The sequence below is a fragment of the Mercenaria mercenaria genome, chromosome 19, assembly GCF_021730395.1.
Source record: "Mercenaria mercenaria strain notata chromosome 19, MADL_Memer_1, whole genome shotgun sequence".
In the NCBI taxonomy this organism is placed as follows: Eukaryota; Metazoa; Mollusca; class Bivalvia; order Venerida; family Veneridae; genus Mercenaria; species Mercenaria mercenaria.
In genome coordinates this window covers 17,337,880-17,356,659 of record NC_069379.1, presented here as the reverse complement: position 1 = coordinate 17,356,659, position 18,780 = coordinate 17,337,880, and the positions used below count along the sequence as shown (strand labels likewise).

The 18,780-nt window shown below is 32.8% G+C and overlaps 1 protein-coding gene across 1 annotated transcript in view; it reads right to left on the bottom strand.

Annotated features, from left to right (window-relative positions):
• Positions 1-1,530: 1,530 nt before the first annotated feature.
• LOC123541872 (CD109 antigen-like) overlaps positions 1,531-18,780 on the bottom strand; it is a 139,329-nt gene continuing 122,079 nt past the window's right edge. Inside the window, exons 5-11 of the mRNA XM_053531194.1 lie at positions 7,634-7,787; positions 6,568-6,638; positions 6,167-6,292; positions 5,078-5,117; positions 4,351-4,435; positions 2,090-2,180; positions 1,531-1,788 (exon numbers count right to left, since the gene is read on the bottom strand). Coding sequence (XP_053387169.1) covers positions 1,531-1,788; positions 2,090-2,180; positions 4,351-4,435; positions 5,078-5,117; positions 6,167-6,292; positions 6,568-6,638; positions 7,634-7,787 — 825 coding nt within the window. The remainder of the gene's footprint in view (positions 1,789-2,089; positions 2,181-4,350; positions 4,436-5,077; positions 5,118-6,166; positions 6,293-6,567; positions 6,639-7,633; positions 7,788-18,780) is intronic.

The window sequence follows — 18,780 nt, the reverse complement described above, 5'->3', positions numbered from 1 at the left end:
GAGTAAAAATGTATGTCTGTGTTGATATATATGTGCAACTGTACATTGTTTAGCAGATAAGGTTAATTGTCTCTCTTGTTAATGTTAAAACATGTATGTAAGAAGCGTTTGAACGTTATTATTGAACAAGAATATGTTCAGTATGAGATAACTGAAGGAGTCATAAAAGTGTAAAACTCTAAAATTCTTATCATCTTGAACCCGTTTTATTTTTACATTCAAACCTTTCGGCAAGAACTTTTAAATCTTATAATAAAGATAAATGATAATGATTTTATAATGCAGTTTAACACACTTTTATATACATTTGATATGTTAAACTTTAAATATATGAATTAATACTGCAAATTTTTTTTTAACTTTAGTAGAATAAAGATTTAGAAGCCAATTTCAAAATATTACTAAGTAAATGTCTTGCTATTTCGCGCACACCCGTACATGGCACTGTTACTATCTTTCTAAAGTAAAAATATATTAAAATATCTGACATGTTAAATGATTCAAGATAATGTCTTAAAAGTAAGATAAAATGTGCGGTTCACTTTAATTATGGTCAAATATCTCAAAAAAACACATGAACCTATACATATTATCTTACCACATTACAGGCCATATGTGTATCTACAGCTGTGAGAAGTTTCTTTAAAATCTAAATTGAAGATTTGTTTTATTCTCGAAAATCTTTCGAAAGGTATGATTTTGCCGTAGACTTCCATTATGAAAACTTGCTAAAGGTCTACATTTTTCAAATCTGTGTAGAAAAAAAATCAACCACACGAGCCTTTCTTTTTTATTTGCTTAAATATGTTTCGAAGTTTTGAACTACCTTACGTATGATTATGTTGATCATTCTAGCAAAGAAAACCATTTAATTTTCATAAGGTACCCCATCAGATGATTTAACCCATTACTCTTTAAAAATTACTAACATTTGACTTGATATTCCTTGCCTTTTTCCTAAAAAAGGGAACATAAATTGTTTTGGTAACTGAGACAGTCATGTTTCAAACCAAATACACCGGTCATCATATTACTGTACATCATATTAAGATAGAATATAAAGTTTGTTAAGATTTGTTGTAGTACCTAAAGAGATACTATTTCAGAAAATTTATTGCTACACAAAATTGCCTTTCAAACGAATTTAATAATTGGAATATTTAAAGCTATATCAATGTCTAATTTAACAATGTTACTATTCAAAGCTTTAAGTTTCCGAAAGAATCTCATATCCTATTCTGTTAAAACGTTTTAATACATATGAACATCGGCATACTTATGGAAAACGTGTAAACTCTCTTGGCAATTAAGATATGTTTACTTATTACATTTACTTAATAAATATGATCTTCCCATTGACTACTGCATCTGGTGGTTTATATCAAGGCTCCTTAAGTTTTAAGTTTTCATGCCATCATGTGTTATGTCTCAAATTCTCAAGGCGAAAAATGATGCGAAATTTACTCATGTTGTAAACTTTGAAACGGATGTGCAGCAATGTTTTGAAACTCCAAGGAATAGACTATTGTGTTACTTTGCTATTTTGACAATAACGCTTACATTTGTTTCATAAGTCATTCCAGGAATAAAGCTGTCTTTGTAATCTACTTTGTTGATAGTAAGTGGCTGTAGCACCTCGTCAAATGTGAATTTTATTTCCCTTTCGGTCACCATTGATAGAGCCGTTGCATGGTCTGTAACTGTTGCTCTTATATTTATTTTGGAATAAACCTCCAAACGTCCTTTGAACTGGGACATTGGTATTGTAAACCTGGTCGTTCCTTGAATCTACAGAAATATGATAACATTAATTCATGAAATAAGAACGAACAAAAAGACAAGTGGCAGATGTTATAGTATATAGTCAGGTCTGGGAATTATTATTAAAAAGAAGTTTCTCTAGAGAAAAACTGTCATCATATGACAAATATATGATCCACTGATCTTTATGAGAAGATAACTTATTGGAATCTGTTGTAAGCATCTTAATCAATGTGTTTATCGGAACAAGCCGTTCTTTTTAAATGTTAATTGCTTTAAACTTTAGGCTGTTAATTAGTCCCATACATATAGCAATAAGCATATTTACCTCTTTAGAAAATTGCATATTGTACCATGTCTTTTTTTCGTTGTATATAAGTATTGTACAGTTTCCAAGAACATCTTTGTTAAATGTAAACCTTAAAACAAATCTGTATTGTCAATACTCATTTATATTATCATAGTAGTAATAGTGTTGCATCACATTTATATATCAATCATTGCATTTAAAAGTGCTTATTATAATAACAAAGAACACACATATACATACATACATATATATATATATATATACATATTTTTGTTGGATTTAACGTCGCACCGACACATGATATATCATATATGTATGGCGACTTTCCAGCTTTTAATGGTGGAGGAAGACCTCAGGTGCCCCTACGTGCATTATTTCATAACGAGCGGGCACCTGGGTAGAACCACCGACCTTTCGTAAGCCAGCTGGTTGGCTTTCTCACACAATTACATATAATTATATTCATATAGATAAATGTAATTTCATAGGTAATAAGAATAGTAATTAAAACATGCAAACCGTACTGGACTGTTTAGGCCTTATCAAACTGGCTCATGAAACGCTACTGTCTTCGTTTCACGTTATACCACATTACGTACACTATTAAAGGAGAACAATCTCTTCCTCAAAACGAAACAAACCTAACCCTAACCCTAACCATCATTGTTAGTTTATATAACATTTGTGAAAGAGTGTGTTTTTATACATTTTTAAATATGGAATGCGGACAGTGAGCTTGAATCAGGTTCTTGCTAGGAGGGCATTCCAAAACTTCGGAGCTGTCACCACGCTTAACTGTTCAACCCCTCAAAACAACCAAAGACACTGGGCCATTTACCGGCCTTAAGTCTCTACGAGGCTTGTGCACGTCCGGCATATCTACAATATACTTTGGATCAATGTGCATGTATGTAAGTGTCAAGATTTCTGACTAAATCGGAAGCCAATGCACATCATGCAACTCCTTCAAGACTGGTGTAATAGGAGAGTGTATCGCGGAGTCTTGGTAATGATGCGGCTGCTGTGTTTTGTAAACATTGAAGTTTTTGCAGTGTGTCTTAGGAAATTCCATTCAGCTGTGAGTTGCAGTAGTGTACTTTAGATGTAACTAGAGAGTTCACAAGAGACTTATTAGCATCAACTGTGATATAATGCATAATGTGGGCTATTTGCCGAAGTTATGCATAGCTAGCTCTACATAGAGAGTTAACATGCTGTGTCATGTTCATGTTTGAATCCATTCTAGCAACGAGATTCTTCACTCAAATTGATGGTTTTATCTGAGAGGGTCATACTTTTACGTAGATTACTTCGGGTAGTTTTGTGTAATTTGTGTAACCTCAGTTTTGTCAGTATTAAACTTCGGCATGTTGTGATGCATCCAAGAGACGATTCGAGATAGGGCTTTATGCTTGTAAGAATCATCTATTGGCTTTAACGTACAGTTTTGAGTCATCAGCATGAAAGTGATGATCTAGCCCAAGGCTACACTGTTTTTCATGTGGACTGGAGTAGACAGTTGCAGTTCGCTATTTACCGAGACTGTTTAGTAGCGGTCATTCAGATAAGAAGTCATTCACTCTGGTGACTTAAAAAAAGCATTATTGGCTAGTCGAGAGTTTTTTTAACGCCTTGCTATCACTTCTTTATTTATACATGTATCTCAACATTGCATCATGGTAAGTAGAAAAACGACAATAGCCTGTTAATTGTTGTACGAAATATGTAAGTGACATTTTATATCTAGTCATCATTATTTCAACAAAAGAATCGATGAAATGTTGTTAATTTATGGCAGAATTATATCTTGTTCTGCTTTTCCTACAAGACTCCTCATTTGAATGCGTTTACACAGGCATTACAATGTCACACTAGAAATCTAATCTAATCATAGAGCAGATCCTATTAAATTCTTTTAAGAAAACGTCATCTATCTTCTTATCATATTTTCATTTCTTAATTCTTTCGACTTCTGTTCAAAGGCGAAAGCAAAGCTGTTTGTAAAATAAAAGTTCATTTTCAGGAGAAAAATCACCCTCAAATATTTATCAGTATATGGAATAGGTTACGGAGATTCATTTATATTGTGATTATCTGAACACTTTCTTTATAATTAAAATCAAAGGTTTTTATATTATCTGTTTTCGTGAAAAGAAAGGACACACAATATTTTATAGCGTAAGTTTGCGTTCATGCAAAAGCATAATGGAAACGAGTGCCCTTTGTTAATTTGCGCTCTATAATAATTTAACATTTTGTATCAATAACTCCTACCCCACCTTGCGCTAATGTCAATTGGCAACGAGGCCTGTGTAGTCTTGATTACCTCTGGCATCTTGATGTCTACGAGAAATTTTGGTAGAACTGAAATATGATTAAAACAAAAAACAAATAACTGTAAATATCTTTAAAACTTTTATTATTATTTTTTTACAGTATGATCACTTTATGGACTGCATCATTTTAATAAAGATCTAATGCATGTTGGTCTTGCTTTGCGCTAATTTTAACATACTAATATGCATCACATACCTTTTTTGCGATTCATATTAATAAAATTCATTGTCTTTTGTGTATTAAAATAATGTCCCAATTTTATAAATATAATTATGACATTTTTAAATAATATTGTTATTAAAATGTGTTTGCTCTAAAGCAAGCAAATATAAAATGTGACGTCAGTAGAACGATTCCATTTAATACTTTGGTCTGTGTCTTCTGTTTGAATATATGTTTAAACACGGTTGTATATTCAATGATAAAATATCGTGTGTCGAACGTAATTACAACACTTCAATTTAAGGCAAAAAAAATGGAGAGAAAAAAATCGGCCAACTGATGAAAATGTTTGATTCTGATTACTCTGTTCGAAATGTAACTTCTGAGTTTAATAGAAATGTTGACATGTAAGTTCGGCCGATATCAAATTGTTTCGATGTGTGCATGTGCAAGGTAAATGTTGGCCTTACGTAAAAGCAACAATACTGTAATATTAGAAATGCTTACTGTAATCGTACACTTCAATTACTTTAGAAGAGGATGTTTCCTGAAACGTAGAAGAAAGAAATAACACGTCAGACTCAAAACAATGATCACAGAAAGGTATAATGCTAAAACAAAATGTTTTAAACTAAAACACAAATACAAGGAAGGTCTTGCCGATTCAAGACATTTTCAATGTATATTTTTTGTGTAATTGCCGACTGCAGTTGTAAAAGACATTTTATAAAATTTAAAGAACACGGCCTATAATAGAAAGATAATTTTCAAAGTTCCATTGAAATCTGATGCAATGACTTTGCAAACAGCGTGTAGGCTACATACTATTAAGTCATATAAGTTTTCAAAATTACAACAGATTTAGAAAATTAGCAACAAAGCTATTGATTAAATAATATACTTGTAATCTTTCTAAAACCCGCGTTTATTTTAAGAAAATCAAAAGGCATCAGATACCACAAAAAATAAAAACAATATTTATACTTATGATAAAAGAATCAAAATATAGCCCAAAATATCTTATACGCAGCATCTTTGACCATTTTACCTCTGGTTTCGTAATTGTTTTAAAGACAATACTGTAGTGTACAACATAACAGTATGTTATGTACAAAGGTTAATCAAAACTGCGTTAAGGGTAAAAAAGTATGCCCCTATCAATACAGAGCAATTATAGTTTCAGTCCCATTTAATCCTCCTTTGCACTGGCCATAAAATAAGCCTACGATTTCTGTACGCTGCACACCGCAATGCGTAGACTAAGTTTAACTAAATTCGAAACAGAACATCAGAACATGGGATACAAAGTTATGGCCAAAACAGAAAAGTGTCCGGACATAGACAGACAAACAGACTGGCAGACGGACAGGGGATTTACTAAAGAGCTTTTGTCAGAACGCCTGGCTAAAATGATAACTATAAAAAAGTAATAGAATACAATATATGAATTAAATTACATAGCTTTTGAAAACATACAATAATCATGATAATTGAATGCATATAAATTATGTTTACAACTTGAAAAAAATATTCGGGAAAAGATGCATAAAATTATTTTAAAACATGATTATGTTAGTAAATGTGTCCATAGCAAACCCTAGCGTCTGCAATGATTTCCCATTCTCCAAACACCGGTTCGTTGCTAAGCTGCAGTTTTCCTGACATAACACCATCTGTTACTTGTTGCGGTCCAATGACTTCTATTTTGTTTCCCTTTCCGTCCTAAACACATATTGAAGAAAGGAGTATAACAAATCGTATATGACTTAATAACGTAAGTAGAAATTGTATGACGATTACTTGCTTTATGCTTTATGAATAACTGAATTATTGTATATATTTCTTTTTTATTGATAGATAATGTGCGTTTAAGGTATTGCAAACAAAATTAAGTAGTAGTTCTTGATTTCGCAACTGTAATTAATAAACATCATGAAAAGGGAATTAGAATATGTGTCTCCTGTAATCATATATGTGCTTTTACACATATTTCCTACCTTTATTGTGATTGTTCCTTTACCCTGATAGTTTAATAGGTTCGGTAGGATGAAAGCTACTCGAAATCTCACTACAGGGTCAAAAGTAAAAAAGAATTATTAGTTAAACCAATAAGCAAAAACTGAAGAATAACTTAGCAGCAATGTTTTGTTAAAAGCGACAGTTCATAAATCAGGTTTTGATGTTTTGGTACTATGAAAATAAATCATTATTATAAATTTAAATTGTAATTCCAGTACAGTAATAACTGTAGTTCTGCACGTTTGATGAAGTTGAAGTTATAACTTAACATCCTTGATCCGGATAACGTACAAAAAGGCCAGGAGTCGGCATACGGAGATGCAAATCGTTTTACGAATCAATGTCAAGCCGTGACAAATTTTATCTAAACGGCAACTTACTATCTTTCTAAAGATGAACAATTGTATGAAAACGTTTGACACGTAAAATAATTCAAGGTTATGTCTTACAAAAATGAAATGCGGATATCTTTCATCCTTACCTTGCTAAATTTCTAAAATGGACTTGCCCATCATTCACTAAATATTTAAAGGGGTGTTTACTGAAAACTTACTGACAGACCATGATCAATGCAGGGTGACCTTAGTCTGCATTGATCGCAAAGGCTGGACCACTTGCCGACAGCAGGCTAAAGTTTAATCATGGGCAAATACATGTATCTCAAAAACAAGCACGTCGACCTATATATTTTATTTTACCATCTTATAGACCATATGTTTATTTACGACTGTTTCATTAAAATTTACACTGTAGAAAACAGTATATAAAAATATAATTATAACAACTTGTGCGAGATCCAACTTGCTGAAATCAGTCTTGCAAAACATCAAATATACGACCCTATCATTTTTATTTGCCGAATTATCTAAGTATATTGTGAAGTTTTAAAACACCAGGGTTTAATCGAATTCTACATTCCGAACGTGCATAACTGCCTTAAGTAAACAAACATGTCTAAGGTGTCAGTCATATGTACGAAGTAAAATACATATGCTTGACACTTTAAGTAAGCATTGAATCTTGGATAAGATCACTCTTTCTTACCTAACTGCCCTGCAGAGTAGCGCGACTTATCCGTTTGTATAAGTAGAAATAGGCTATCCTCCTCATAGTGTATTTTCGATTCATTATGAAAACTCAATCCACCGGAACCAGTAATGCTTACTTTGTACTGGGATGGCATCAGGTTGTCTGGTACCTGAAGGAGAGCAACTATTTATTGGTTATTGTGTGCCAGTGCGAGGTACAATATATACATGTATATAGCATTGACATATAACGTAATACTGTGTTAATAATTAATCAAATACTTCACCAAACTGAAAGTTCCCGTCAGTTTTAATTATTTTGTTTTAGAAAAGATTTTTATTCAAATTAGTGTCTACATACCTTAACTCGTGATGTTGTCGGGCAGTGAATTGCTTTAGCTTGGGTCGTTATTTATCCGAATCATGGAGCTAAAGTATCACTTGTTAAATGACAAATATCAGTGCGGTACTTGACAGATATATAAAACTAAATATGTTTGAGGTTATTTTTTAAAAAATATTAAAATGAGTGAGACATTATGATAGAGGTTTTAGCTTTTTTTTATAAAATTTCGGAAGCATCTTTGCAAAAAAGGAAATCATAGAATGCAACAAGAAAAAATACTAACATGTATACCTGTAATGTTCTCTTACTTGATTAACATACTCACTTTTAAATCTATACTTTTTGAAATTCCTGAAAGTATAAACATGCAATTATTCTATATTTTCAAACAATATTTTGATATACATGTATTACGATTTTAAGCACTACTATTCGTAGCGTAGGAAATTCAAGTTTTAAATAAACAAAAAGGCATTCATATAATGAACATACAACAGTCTCCAGATTTAGTTCGCAAACCCGAAATTTTCGTAAACTCAACTACCTTTTGTTTTTGACTTTGCCTTGATTTGTTGATATCTACCGATAGTTCAGGTCTCATAATGAAATAATTTGTCGTTTTCTTTAAAAAAAAATTATTATCTCAAAACATTTCAAAGTCATTCCTTCCGTGGGAGTATTTTATTTTCTCCCGTGGAGTTCTCGCTATCCCATTGGTTTTCTCCCCTCTTACACTGTTTTCTGAACATTTCTGGAAAATACTCAGTAGTCTTTAATGGTGTCTTTTTTCTATAAACATCTGAAAATAAGCGTTCTGAAAATCTCTAACGGTATATTCCCCCCCCCCCCCCTCCACACACACACACCCACAAGTAGTACTGGCGGATCTTGCGCGGGGTAGTTTACCTAGGGGAGATTTCTACCTGTTTTGAAAATGGGAGTTATTCTTACTTTTACCTATAGAATATATTCTCGGCTTTCTGTGTAACCTTTTTTATTGAATTTGACATTTGCACAGTAATAAAAATAAAAGTAATTATGACGATACGAACAAGGAGAAGAAGAAGGAGAAAAATAAAGTTAGCTATATTTATGACTTTTTGTATCGTTATTTATACGTATACGAAAATAGTAATGGTATCAATAATAATATCACCTAAATTAAATGTGTTAGCCTTGTTGTTCTTCAGTGAAAGCTATCTACGCGCTTGCGGGAGGATTGCGTACTTTTATCTACTTAACATACGTACGAAACAATGCGTATCTGTTAAAATGCAACAGTGATGAAAGCAGAATTTACCTTTTTGACATACAAAAAGAGTCACAAGAAATAAAAAGACCACGAGGATAAATAGGTGAAGTTCAAATACATATAAATGCAAATGAATTAAAAATCGTCAAATATAAAGATCAACAATAAAAAAACTCATCACTCTCTGTTCGAATTTCTTTCTCATTCCTTTGCATTCAAAAGTAATAAATTTGTGATTTCTCGCTTAGCTTGTAGCATGATTTTATCATAATACAATACAATACAAGGCAAGATGAAGATGAAGATGCAAATTGTTTCAGGGATATTCAGTGGCCTTGTTCATCGTGCAGCGTAAGTATTATGTTGTATGCATTATCTGCGTTTTCCTATCATTATTCGGCGACGCCGTCTAAATTCGTTTTCGTTACCTATGCCACGTGACTTCAGTTTGCAAATCAAACTACTTGATAACGCGTTATAGATAATTTATCAAAATGGAAGATTTATGCAACACTCTGCCTGATTAGACGAGAGTGTCAATTTCTTTCACTCTGTTGATTGTGCTACGCTGAGTGAAATGTAGACAAAGCGTTTATCCTAAACGACGCTGTTCACAGTTTTAAAGCTAACTTTGGCTCAGTATGTTTAGCAAGAATATTGATATATCTCAAAATGATAAGTAAGTTTAATAAATACGATAAAAACCTGTTCAAATACCAACATATATCAAATTAAAGAAAGAGCTGAATACGGTCTGCGTATCACATGAATAAGGGTGTGATAAGAGTCTTTTATGTAGAGAAGTGCTTTTTAAAAGATTTTCTTGTTACAATTGTCGTCTGTATATGAAAAGGTTTCTTGCTTTTGTGACTTATTCAGATTGCATATTAAAATGAGTACTTGTTTGCTTTGATATATTTGTTATAAATTATTTAACTGATTTATTATATATGAATATTTTTCTTTAGTATGGTATGCAAATATTGAACTCCGTTGAAATCTGTTTTATTATATATATGCTATATAATGACTGAATCTCATTACACTGAAATGAAGGTACTTTGCATACAGTTTATCTATGTGATATGACTCCGGTCAAACTTTGCTTATGAAACAGAAATATTGAAATAATTACAATTGTATGTTTTGCTTGACCTTCACTTTTTTATAGGTGTGACGTCATTGTCCGAAGATTCATGAATAGCGAATATGCATTTGTTAAAGCGTGATCAGTTGGCCTATTTTAGAAATAAATAAAAGTAATAAATAAAAAAAATCCTTTAATTGATTTTTTCTCATGTATTCTAATCAAACTTGATTTGGCCCGCAGCCAACTTTGTTCAGCTGGGACATTTGACCCCTTTTAGGGGCTGCTAGAGCTAAAACTAGAAATGCCTTTATACAGCGTCTCATGAACAGCTTGGTGGATCTTTGTCATACTTGGTCTGGAGCATCATTATAAGGTCCTCTTCCAAATTTATTTATATAGGAACTTGGGCCCTATTAGGGACCACTATAGCTAAAAGTAGATATGCCTTTCTTCGCATTAACCACTAAATTGTAATGGATTTTTATCAAATTCGATGTGTAACAATATCGTAAGGTCTCCTGCTATTTTGTTACAAATGGGGATAGGGACCAATTTAGCTAAAAATATAAACACGTTTAATGACCTCTTCTCATGAACCGCTTCATGAATCTTCATCAAACTACTGCTGTAATTATTCGTCTAAGGATAAACGAAACAAAATTGCAACCCTACGAAACCTTTGCGAAAAATTAAAAGAGAACCATTTAAATTGTTAAAGTGCGGTGTTTAGTTTGGCAATTTGAAAAATGTTAGATGAAAGATGAATGTTAGATGAAAAATTCATAAACTTCTTTCCTTATTACAATTCGCCGACCATCATTTTTAAAGATATTTCTTGTTTTTTCAAATAAGAGCAGAAGTCTTACCATTTTGCACAGACGATGATGCCGTTTGAACAACTGTATCATTCTGGGCATATTTCAGGCTTGCAACAACATGAACGTCTGCAGTCGCACTTAAAGTATGGACTCTGATCTTCAATGGTATTCCAGGAAGCAGTGAGTTCGTAAAAGATGCAACGTATGTCCTAAGGAAAAATCTACTAAATATTATAAGTAGCCTCGGTCGTCATAGTCTCGTTACTTTTTATTGAGATAAAACATTCATTTCGTTTACAGTAATATACACTAATTCAATGCTTTGCCGTTCAATTTACAAAACTATTGCCCGAGGTCTATAAGTAAGAAGGTCCGGCCAAATATTTCAACTATTGTTTTGCAAGCAAGTCAGTACACGTTTCATTACATGACATCAAAAATAAACTTTCACAGTTTTTTATTATTATTTTACTTACTAGATCAGTAAACATGTATTGTATTGAAACCGGTCAGGTAACACAAACTATGGGCCGGCGATTTATATAAGGAGTAATGTTATACGTAATTGATAAAACTTTGTAAAATAACTCTTATAAAGACTTGGTCTATACTAATCAAAACAAGTATCACGATATTGTTAAGATATCGGCAAAATTACAAATGACGCGTTGCAGTTTTGAACAGGATATCAACTTTGCAAAATGTTCATATAAAAAGCAAACAAAGATAATGAAATGTTGAACAACAGGTCATTTAACACTATAAAGCACCCCTTTTCTATATTGTACGGTTGTTTTTTTACTTTTTTGTTTGTTTTTTTGTTTGTTGGTTTTTTGGGTTTTTTTTGTTTTTGTTTTTTTTTTTGTTTTTGGTTTGTTTAATATTTTAATTCTGTAATGGACGAGAAGCTTTAGATAAACATAGATGAAAAAGATGAAATTAAGTCCTTCGGGTAGTGTTAATGGTGAAAAAGGTGCAAAAAATAAATGTTTCGATAAAACAACTTGCAGCTTTCGTTATAGAATCGTTTCAAAAGATAACAAAATGAGACTTAATCGTTTATTATAGCAGTCTCCGTATAAGACATTACAACCGTTTATAAATTGACACTCATAAAGGCGGTCAACCCGATTTCCTAAATTGTATGACTGATTCGCTGTTGATTATCTGTATTATTTATTTATTTATTTTATTATTATTTTTGTGCACAACAGGTAAGATGCTTAATTAGCTGCAGATAGGAATGTAAACGGGCACTTATATTTATCAATGAATGGAAACGAAACGTTTTTCAGCATAAAAAGACACGCTCACAATTTTATAATTTGAATTAAAATGTTTTTCGAATTGCAATTATCTATATAGATACCAAGCTTGATAGGTTAGAACATTCTAGTCGCTGAAACCTCATAGTAAACCGTAACGAATGGTTTACTTACACCTTCAATTTTATTTGAGATGTTGTTGTCAAGTAAATAACACATGTTACGCTACACAGAAATGCTGATCTGCAGAACAGACTTGATGCCACAAAAAGCCTGTGGAATTATGTCTACCGACTATATGAATATTTTCTTGTTTTGATTCCATTAATCGAAGCAACTATTAAAGTTATTTGTCAAATATGAGACTATTTGATATTTTACACCTGTTAGTCCTATATAGCTAGCTCAATGTAAAGGGCCTAAAAAATATATGTTACTTAAGAGTCGATTGACGACCTTTAAGATTTTTAACACAATCGTACAAATATTTGCCTAAGAGGTTAACGTACCCTTCCACTAAAATAGTGGATAGTGTCAGTAGAAGAATCACAAGCATTGTGTCAGGCATATACATTAACTGTCCATCTGTAATAATAACAAAATACAATTTATTATACAACTTGGCTAGAGTTCTACATTGGTCTTTATCTTATCAAATAGGGAAGACAGACTCAATCAAACCGAGTCTACTGGTTGCATTTAATGCTTCTAAGGGATCATTTTACAGATTTTTTAAATTTCTTTATCGTCTGATGTGCCGCGGTTCATATTTCAGATATTCATAAATTGAGCCACGAGGATGTTTAGTTTCATTCCAACATGGTCATTGAAATATAATGACAAAATATAAGCAAAATTTCACTTTGCTGAGAAAAATAGGTATAAAGGAAGGAGCAGACCCCGGAAGACGGTCCTTTGGAAATTGTTTCAGTAATATGCTGGATCATGGCAAAACCCACCGTAAGCCAGCATATGAAGAATTTTACACTCAATCCACATCGAGGAAGGGCAAGTGGTTCGGAGTCGTCAGCGACCTTTTGTGCATAACAGTTGTTCATTGTGCACCTGGTATGATGCGACTGTTCGTTTTCAATGTTAGAAATTTGAAACCGACTGTAATTATAAAATTAACATTTCGTTGTATACAAATAAATATGTTACTTACCTCTCTGTATGACAAGTTCTCTAATGCACGAAACTTTGCAAATTTTATTAACATTTCACGCTGATAAGAGGTAAAATTGCTGATAAGGCAAAGTGTAAATATGGAGTCAGCTTTACGAGATATACACTCAGGGACGTTTTAAATGCCTTATCTACAAATGGCATTTATATCAGTTTTTGAACTTGCATGCCAATATTTTGACATTTAATAAATCTGAAACAATAAATAAATGTAGCTTTTTATGACTGTTTATGTCAGGACCATTGTGACACATTTGAATGTAATTCATGTTAATAGTTTATACATAATTTATTTTAAATCGATTGTGAAGGAAGTTGTACAACTTATATTAATCACTCTCGACACCTCATTCCTGATGGAATCCATCGCCACGAGGGTATGAGAGAAGAGGCCAGTTTCTGCCCTTTTAATGCTGAGCGCCAAGCAAGGGAGCCACTGGTATCATTTTTCACGTCTTTGGTATGACGCGGCCGGGGATCGAACCCCACGACCTCCAGCACTCGAAGCGAATGCTCTACCACTAGGTTATCGAGGCGGTTAATAGACATACATATTTCAAAATGTCGACAAGATAAAATCGGAACTCAATCGCATTTATTCTGATTTTTTTACAATATAAATTTCATGACAAAATTAGGCAAAAAACATTGTGGCACATTAAATCTTATGTGCTTGAAACGTCATCTACTTTTTTGTTTATTTGGGTATTTCTCAACATCTTGTATGGAAACGCTATAACGCGACTAGATTAAAAAGCTAAATGCATATATTTTGGTATGGAATTGTAGCCAAAGTTATTCCGGAAAGGCTGTAATCTAGGAGGATTTCACCTTTGACAACACTACTTGAACGTTTTCAACGTGAAAATCAACTTGCTATCGTTTGAAAAACTGTTCACTTTTTACTGTTCAACGGCTTTAACTTATTATCGATTCCGACGACCAAGCCTCTGTACAGCCATAAAACTAATACCAATATGAACTTAATGGGCGGTATTCACATATTGTGTATCATAGAAAAATTACGAGCTTTAATTCCTTAATTTTGATGCATATTTACCAAAACGTTTTGTATTAGCCTGTTCAATTGTTTATTTGATGCGTTTTCAAAGCCACTGAATGTATATTCAGCCTCACTAAAATATAATATTTTTTTAATTTACTGACATGGAAAACCATTTTGATATTCACTTTTTATTCATAGAATATGATCAAATACGGCATTTTCGCATGTGACACTTGAAATGATCCATACGTGGTTATCATCCCTCAGTCACTTGGATATATAAATATAACGCAAATAGCACGAACTGGTTTCTTTTCTAACCGAGTTTCTGACATCCTGGTGAAAACTGTCACTGTCAGGGTGAGTTCCTTGATTAAATGTACTAAAATTAAAGTCAACTTCAGAACACTTAGGGTTAGTTACTGTGTAGACTCAGTTTTATATCTTATACAGTATAATAGCGATCCTACGAAAAGCCAAGGGACCGGCCGTTTTCTTTGGTAATATCGCATTTTCGTTCGAGAGTAGCACAGGAAATTTCGCTATACAGCACCTTAATATCTACAATGTACATGTCTTAACCCGTGATATTTAAACATGTGATTTTCGTATCGGAGTACATGTATACCAATTTTATATGTACATCTAGGTTTACTACAAATCGTATTCGAATCTGAACTTAGATGGTATCTGAAATGTAAAACGGGTGGTTGTTTTTTTTCTTTACCGTGAATAAAAACTCGCAATTGCAAAATTCTGATACTCTCAGCTACACTTTACTGAATTGTTTGAAATAATAAAACGACAATAAACAAACCATCAGGACTTAAATAGATTTGTTTTATTTTCTTTATGCAGTGATTGTTTGAGACGTATAGTTATCGAAGAAAGTGTGACTTGTATGCCATCCGATCTGATAGTTATATAAGAAAAAAAAATAACCACTAACTTGTGTCATAGTGAACAGTGTATGTGTGTGTTTCGAATTTAATTACTAAGTTTTCACACTTTAACCATTGTTTAAGGGGGAATGGTACTTTGTCAAAATTTAAGATTTGCCGGTAATCTTATATAATACCAAAATAAACTTGAAGATATTTCCAATTTATATCATCATCTTTTAGAGCTATAAACATGCGTATGACGTTAACATGATCCGTTTTCGCACTTTTTACGTCCGTTAATGGTAGCGCTAAAATGGTATAAAACTCGATACTACAAACGTATTGTTGGCGTCAATGCATTAAATTATATATCAAACGACAGAATAAAGCAATTTCTTAGTGATCATTAACATGAAAAGATATTTTCTATCCGAATTTTTGAAGGATGTGCGAAAACAGACTTTTGGTTGTTTAAGAAAATTCAGGAAGAAATTCGCTTCTGATCCATTTTGCAAAAAATTGGCCCGTAGAATTTTTGCCAAATTTTTACCTGTCGACATTCATTATGTTGTTAATGTCTGTGCCAAATTAAAAAAAAGGTTCACCGAAGCGTTTTTATAGTACAACCGTTTGAATCAGAGCACTGCGACGCAATAAAGAACGTCGCTTAAGACATGACGTAAACACGTGAATATTAACCTTTTTTTTACACCAGTGGCTGCAAAGATGGTGCTCTCCATACATATGTGGAACGATGCTTTCTAGCGCCTGTTTTAATTCAGATTCTCCTTTTTGTTTGTTTTGACTGACAGCGTACGTGAAATTTTTAATGAATGATGATTTCACTTTTTCGGTTAATGGTGGACAGACTCGACTAATCTTTTCAAGTTTATTGCCTACGGTCCGTTTTGTATGTGCTGGATATGAAAATTTTACAATGTCAGAATTAACTTTCTTCCTTATTTATTTCGTTGCTGCAGAGTCATCGTCCCCTATAATATGTTTGTACTTCAGTCCAGAATTGCTTGCCTCTTTATACAGTTGAACACAAATATCGGGCTCCATAGCTTTTGCAGAATGGCTCCAATTATTTTTAAAAAGAGTTTATTTAGCTCTTTAATTTGACACTTAAATATACATTGCCGTATAAAAGTACTGACATAGTACTTAGAAATGTGTATCATAATATACCCTGATTTGGCACACGCTAAGAAGACACAGCGAAATGTGCTAAAAACTGCGTGGACAGCATCGAGAAGATATAAAAAGCTTCAGTTTTCTAGACAATGAAAGTAATGAGTACAACTAATTAAGAGCACAGGTGGCAGTAACGTACCTAGGATACAGAATGGGTCCATGAGCCATATGCACCTAAATTTATTACAATTATAATGTTTTCTTAGGAAAAAAATGACAAAAAGCCATTTTGAAAAAATTTTGCTCCTGTGACAATGAGCCATGAGAAAGGTAGATATGAACAGTTTGACACGTGCATTGCTTCTAGGTCCGTATTTTATTTTTCAAAACAATATTTCCTTATCAATGACTGGCCGCCTTCTAGGCAAAAGATTAATCTTTCAGAAAAACCTTACTTCGAAACCCTGTCCCAAACCGTTTACACATCACGAGCGAGCAACGGCGAACGAAACGGTAGTGATTTCTCCACCCGAATAAATCCCACACATTTTTCGCACCGAAGTCTCCCCCCTAAAACACATCAAGTACTCCGTCCCAGTTAAAAATAACGTTACAACCGCACGTGTCAAACTGTTCATATCTACCTTTCTCATGGCTCATTGTCACAGGAACAAAATTTTTTCAAAATGGCTTTTTGTCATTTTTTCCTAAAAAAATATTATAATTGTAATAAATTTAAGTGCATATGGCTCATGGACTCATACTGTATCCTAGGTACGTTACTGCCACCTGTGATTAAGAGTATTAATTAAGAAATTTGTAGTTAGATGCCTTCGTTTTGATTGACATGGCAACGATTTGAATAAACATTATATAGTTTAATGTCGTTTTGGTTCTCCACACCTGATTCACGTGAAGAAGTTGTCATATACTCGTGGATGTCGATACAAGTATAGAATCAATCATACCTTGTACATCGCAAAATATCTAATTATATTTGAAGGCATAAAAATGTAAACTGTTAGTTCTATTTGAATTAACAACATTCTGCAAAATTTAATTTAGAACATTTTTCAGAAAAACAAGAAATGTACTTTAACCAGTTTTCCACTAATTACAACTACTTAAAAACTGCCTTTAAATATGTTTAAACTGTCAGTCTTATTTCAGACACGCTCGGAATGTATCACGATAGTTTAACTGGGTTATTTTCAAAAATACAACTTCGTTACTTATGTTCCACGTTAATTGTACAGAAACTCGTCACAAATTTCATTAGCACACTATTAATTAACTTCGAGGAAATTTGTGTAGTTTGTAGTTTTTGCAATTATATCATTGTCAATATTTTTCAATGTAAAATAAAATGTCCTGCTTCTGTTCTTAATTTATCGCTGATAGGAAAACAGAAACGAATACAAATAACAATTTACTTTTGTCACACACTGGAAATATGGCATTATGATACAAAATAATATTATTGCCACATATTCCGCGCACTTTATTTAAAGAAATAGATAAAATGAAGAACTAACTCCAGAAATATACTTTTTATACGCACTTTATTTAAAATTTAAGGTTTACAGGTTTTGTACTAAAAATGTTTCGGCCAAACTGATGGACTCATTCAAATTGACGAAGCTACATGTATAATGTCAAAAGCTATAAATTGGCTGTTATTGTATTAACAATTTAACGGCTCGTTTAGTGAGCCTGGAAGAGTTATACCCACGAGCATGCGGGTATGGATAATGTATGCAGTTAGTAGAGATTTTGTTTTTAATAAACCCTGATGCGCTACATAGAGGATATGTGTTTGGTTGAGGTGTAATATCGCCGATAACGGAGACAATTCAATATTTTCACGAAGGCGGAGAAGATATATTTCGATATCACATTGCAAACAAACATTTTTTATTTTATGTTTATTTGCGCAGATCAACGAAATTTCTGTTTATTACATGCTTAAATACTCAAATGAAACCCATACGTCATGACAAATTCGGAATTTTTTAGGTCATTGTGTGAAATATGATCATCCGCTAAATAACCATGGCCACTAATGCAGTGATGTCGAATTTTGGTGATTATGTCTGTGAAATCAACACTACGCCATTTTGACAGAAAGTATGTATATTGTGCACGATCCACGGCTACCAGTTGCAAGTATGCATATTTCA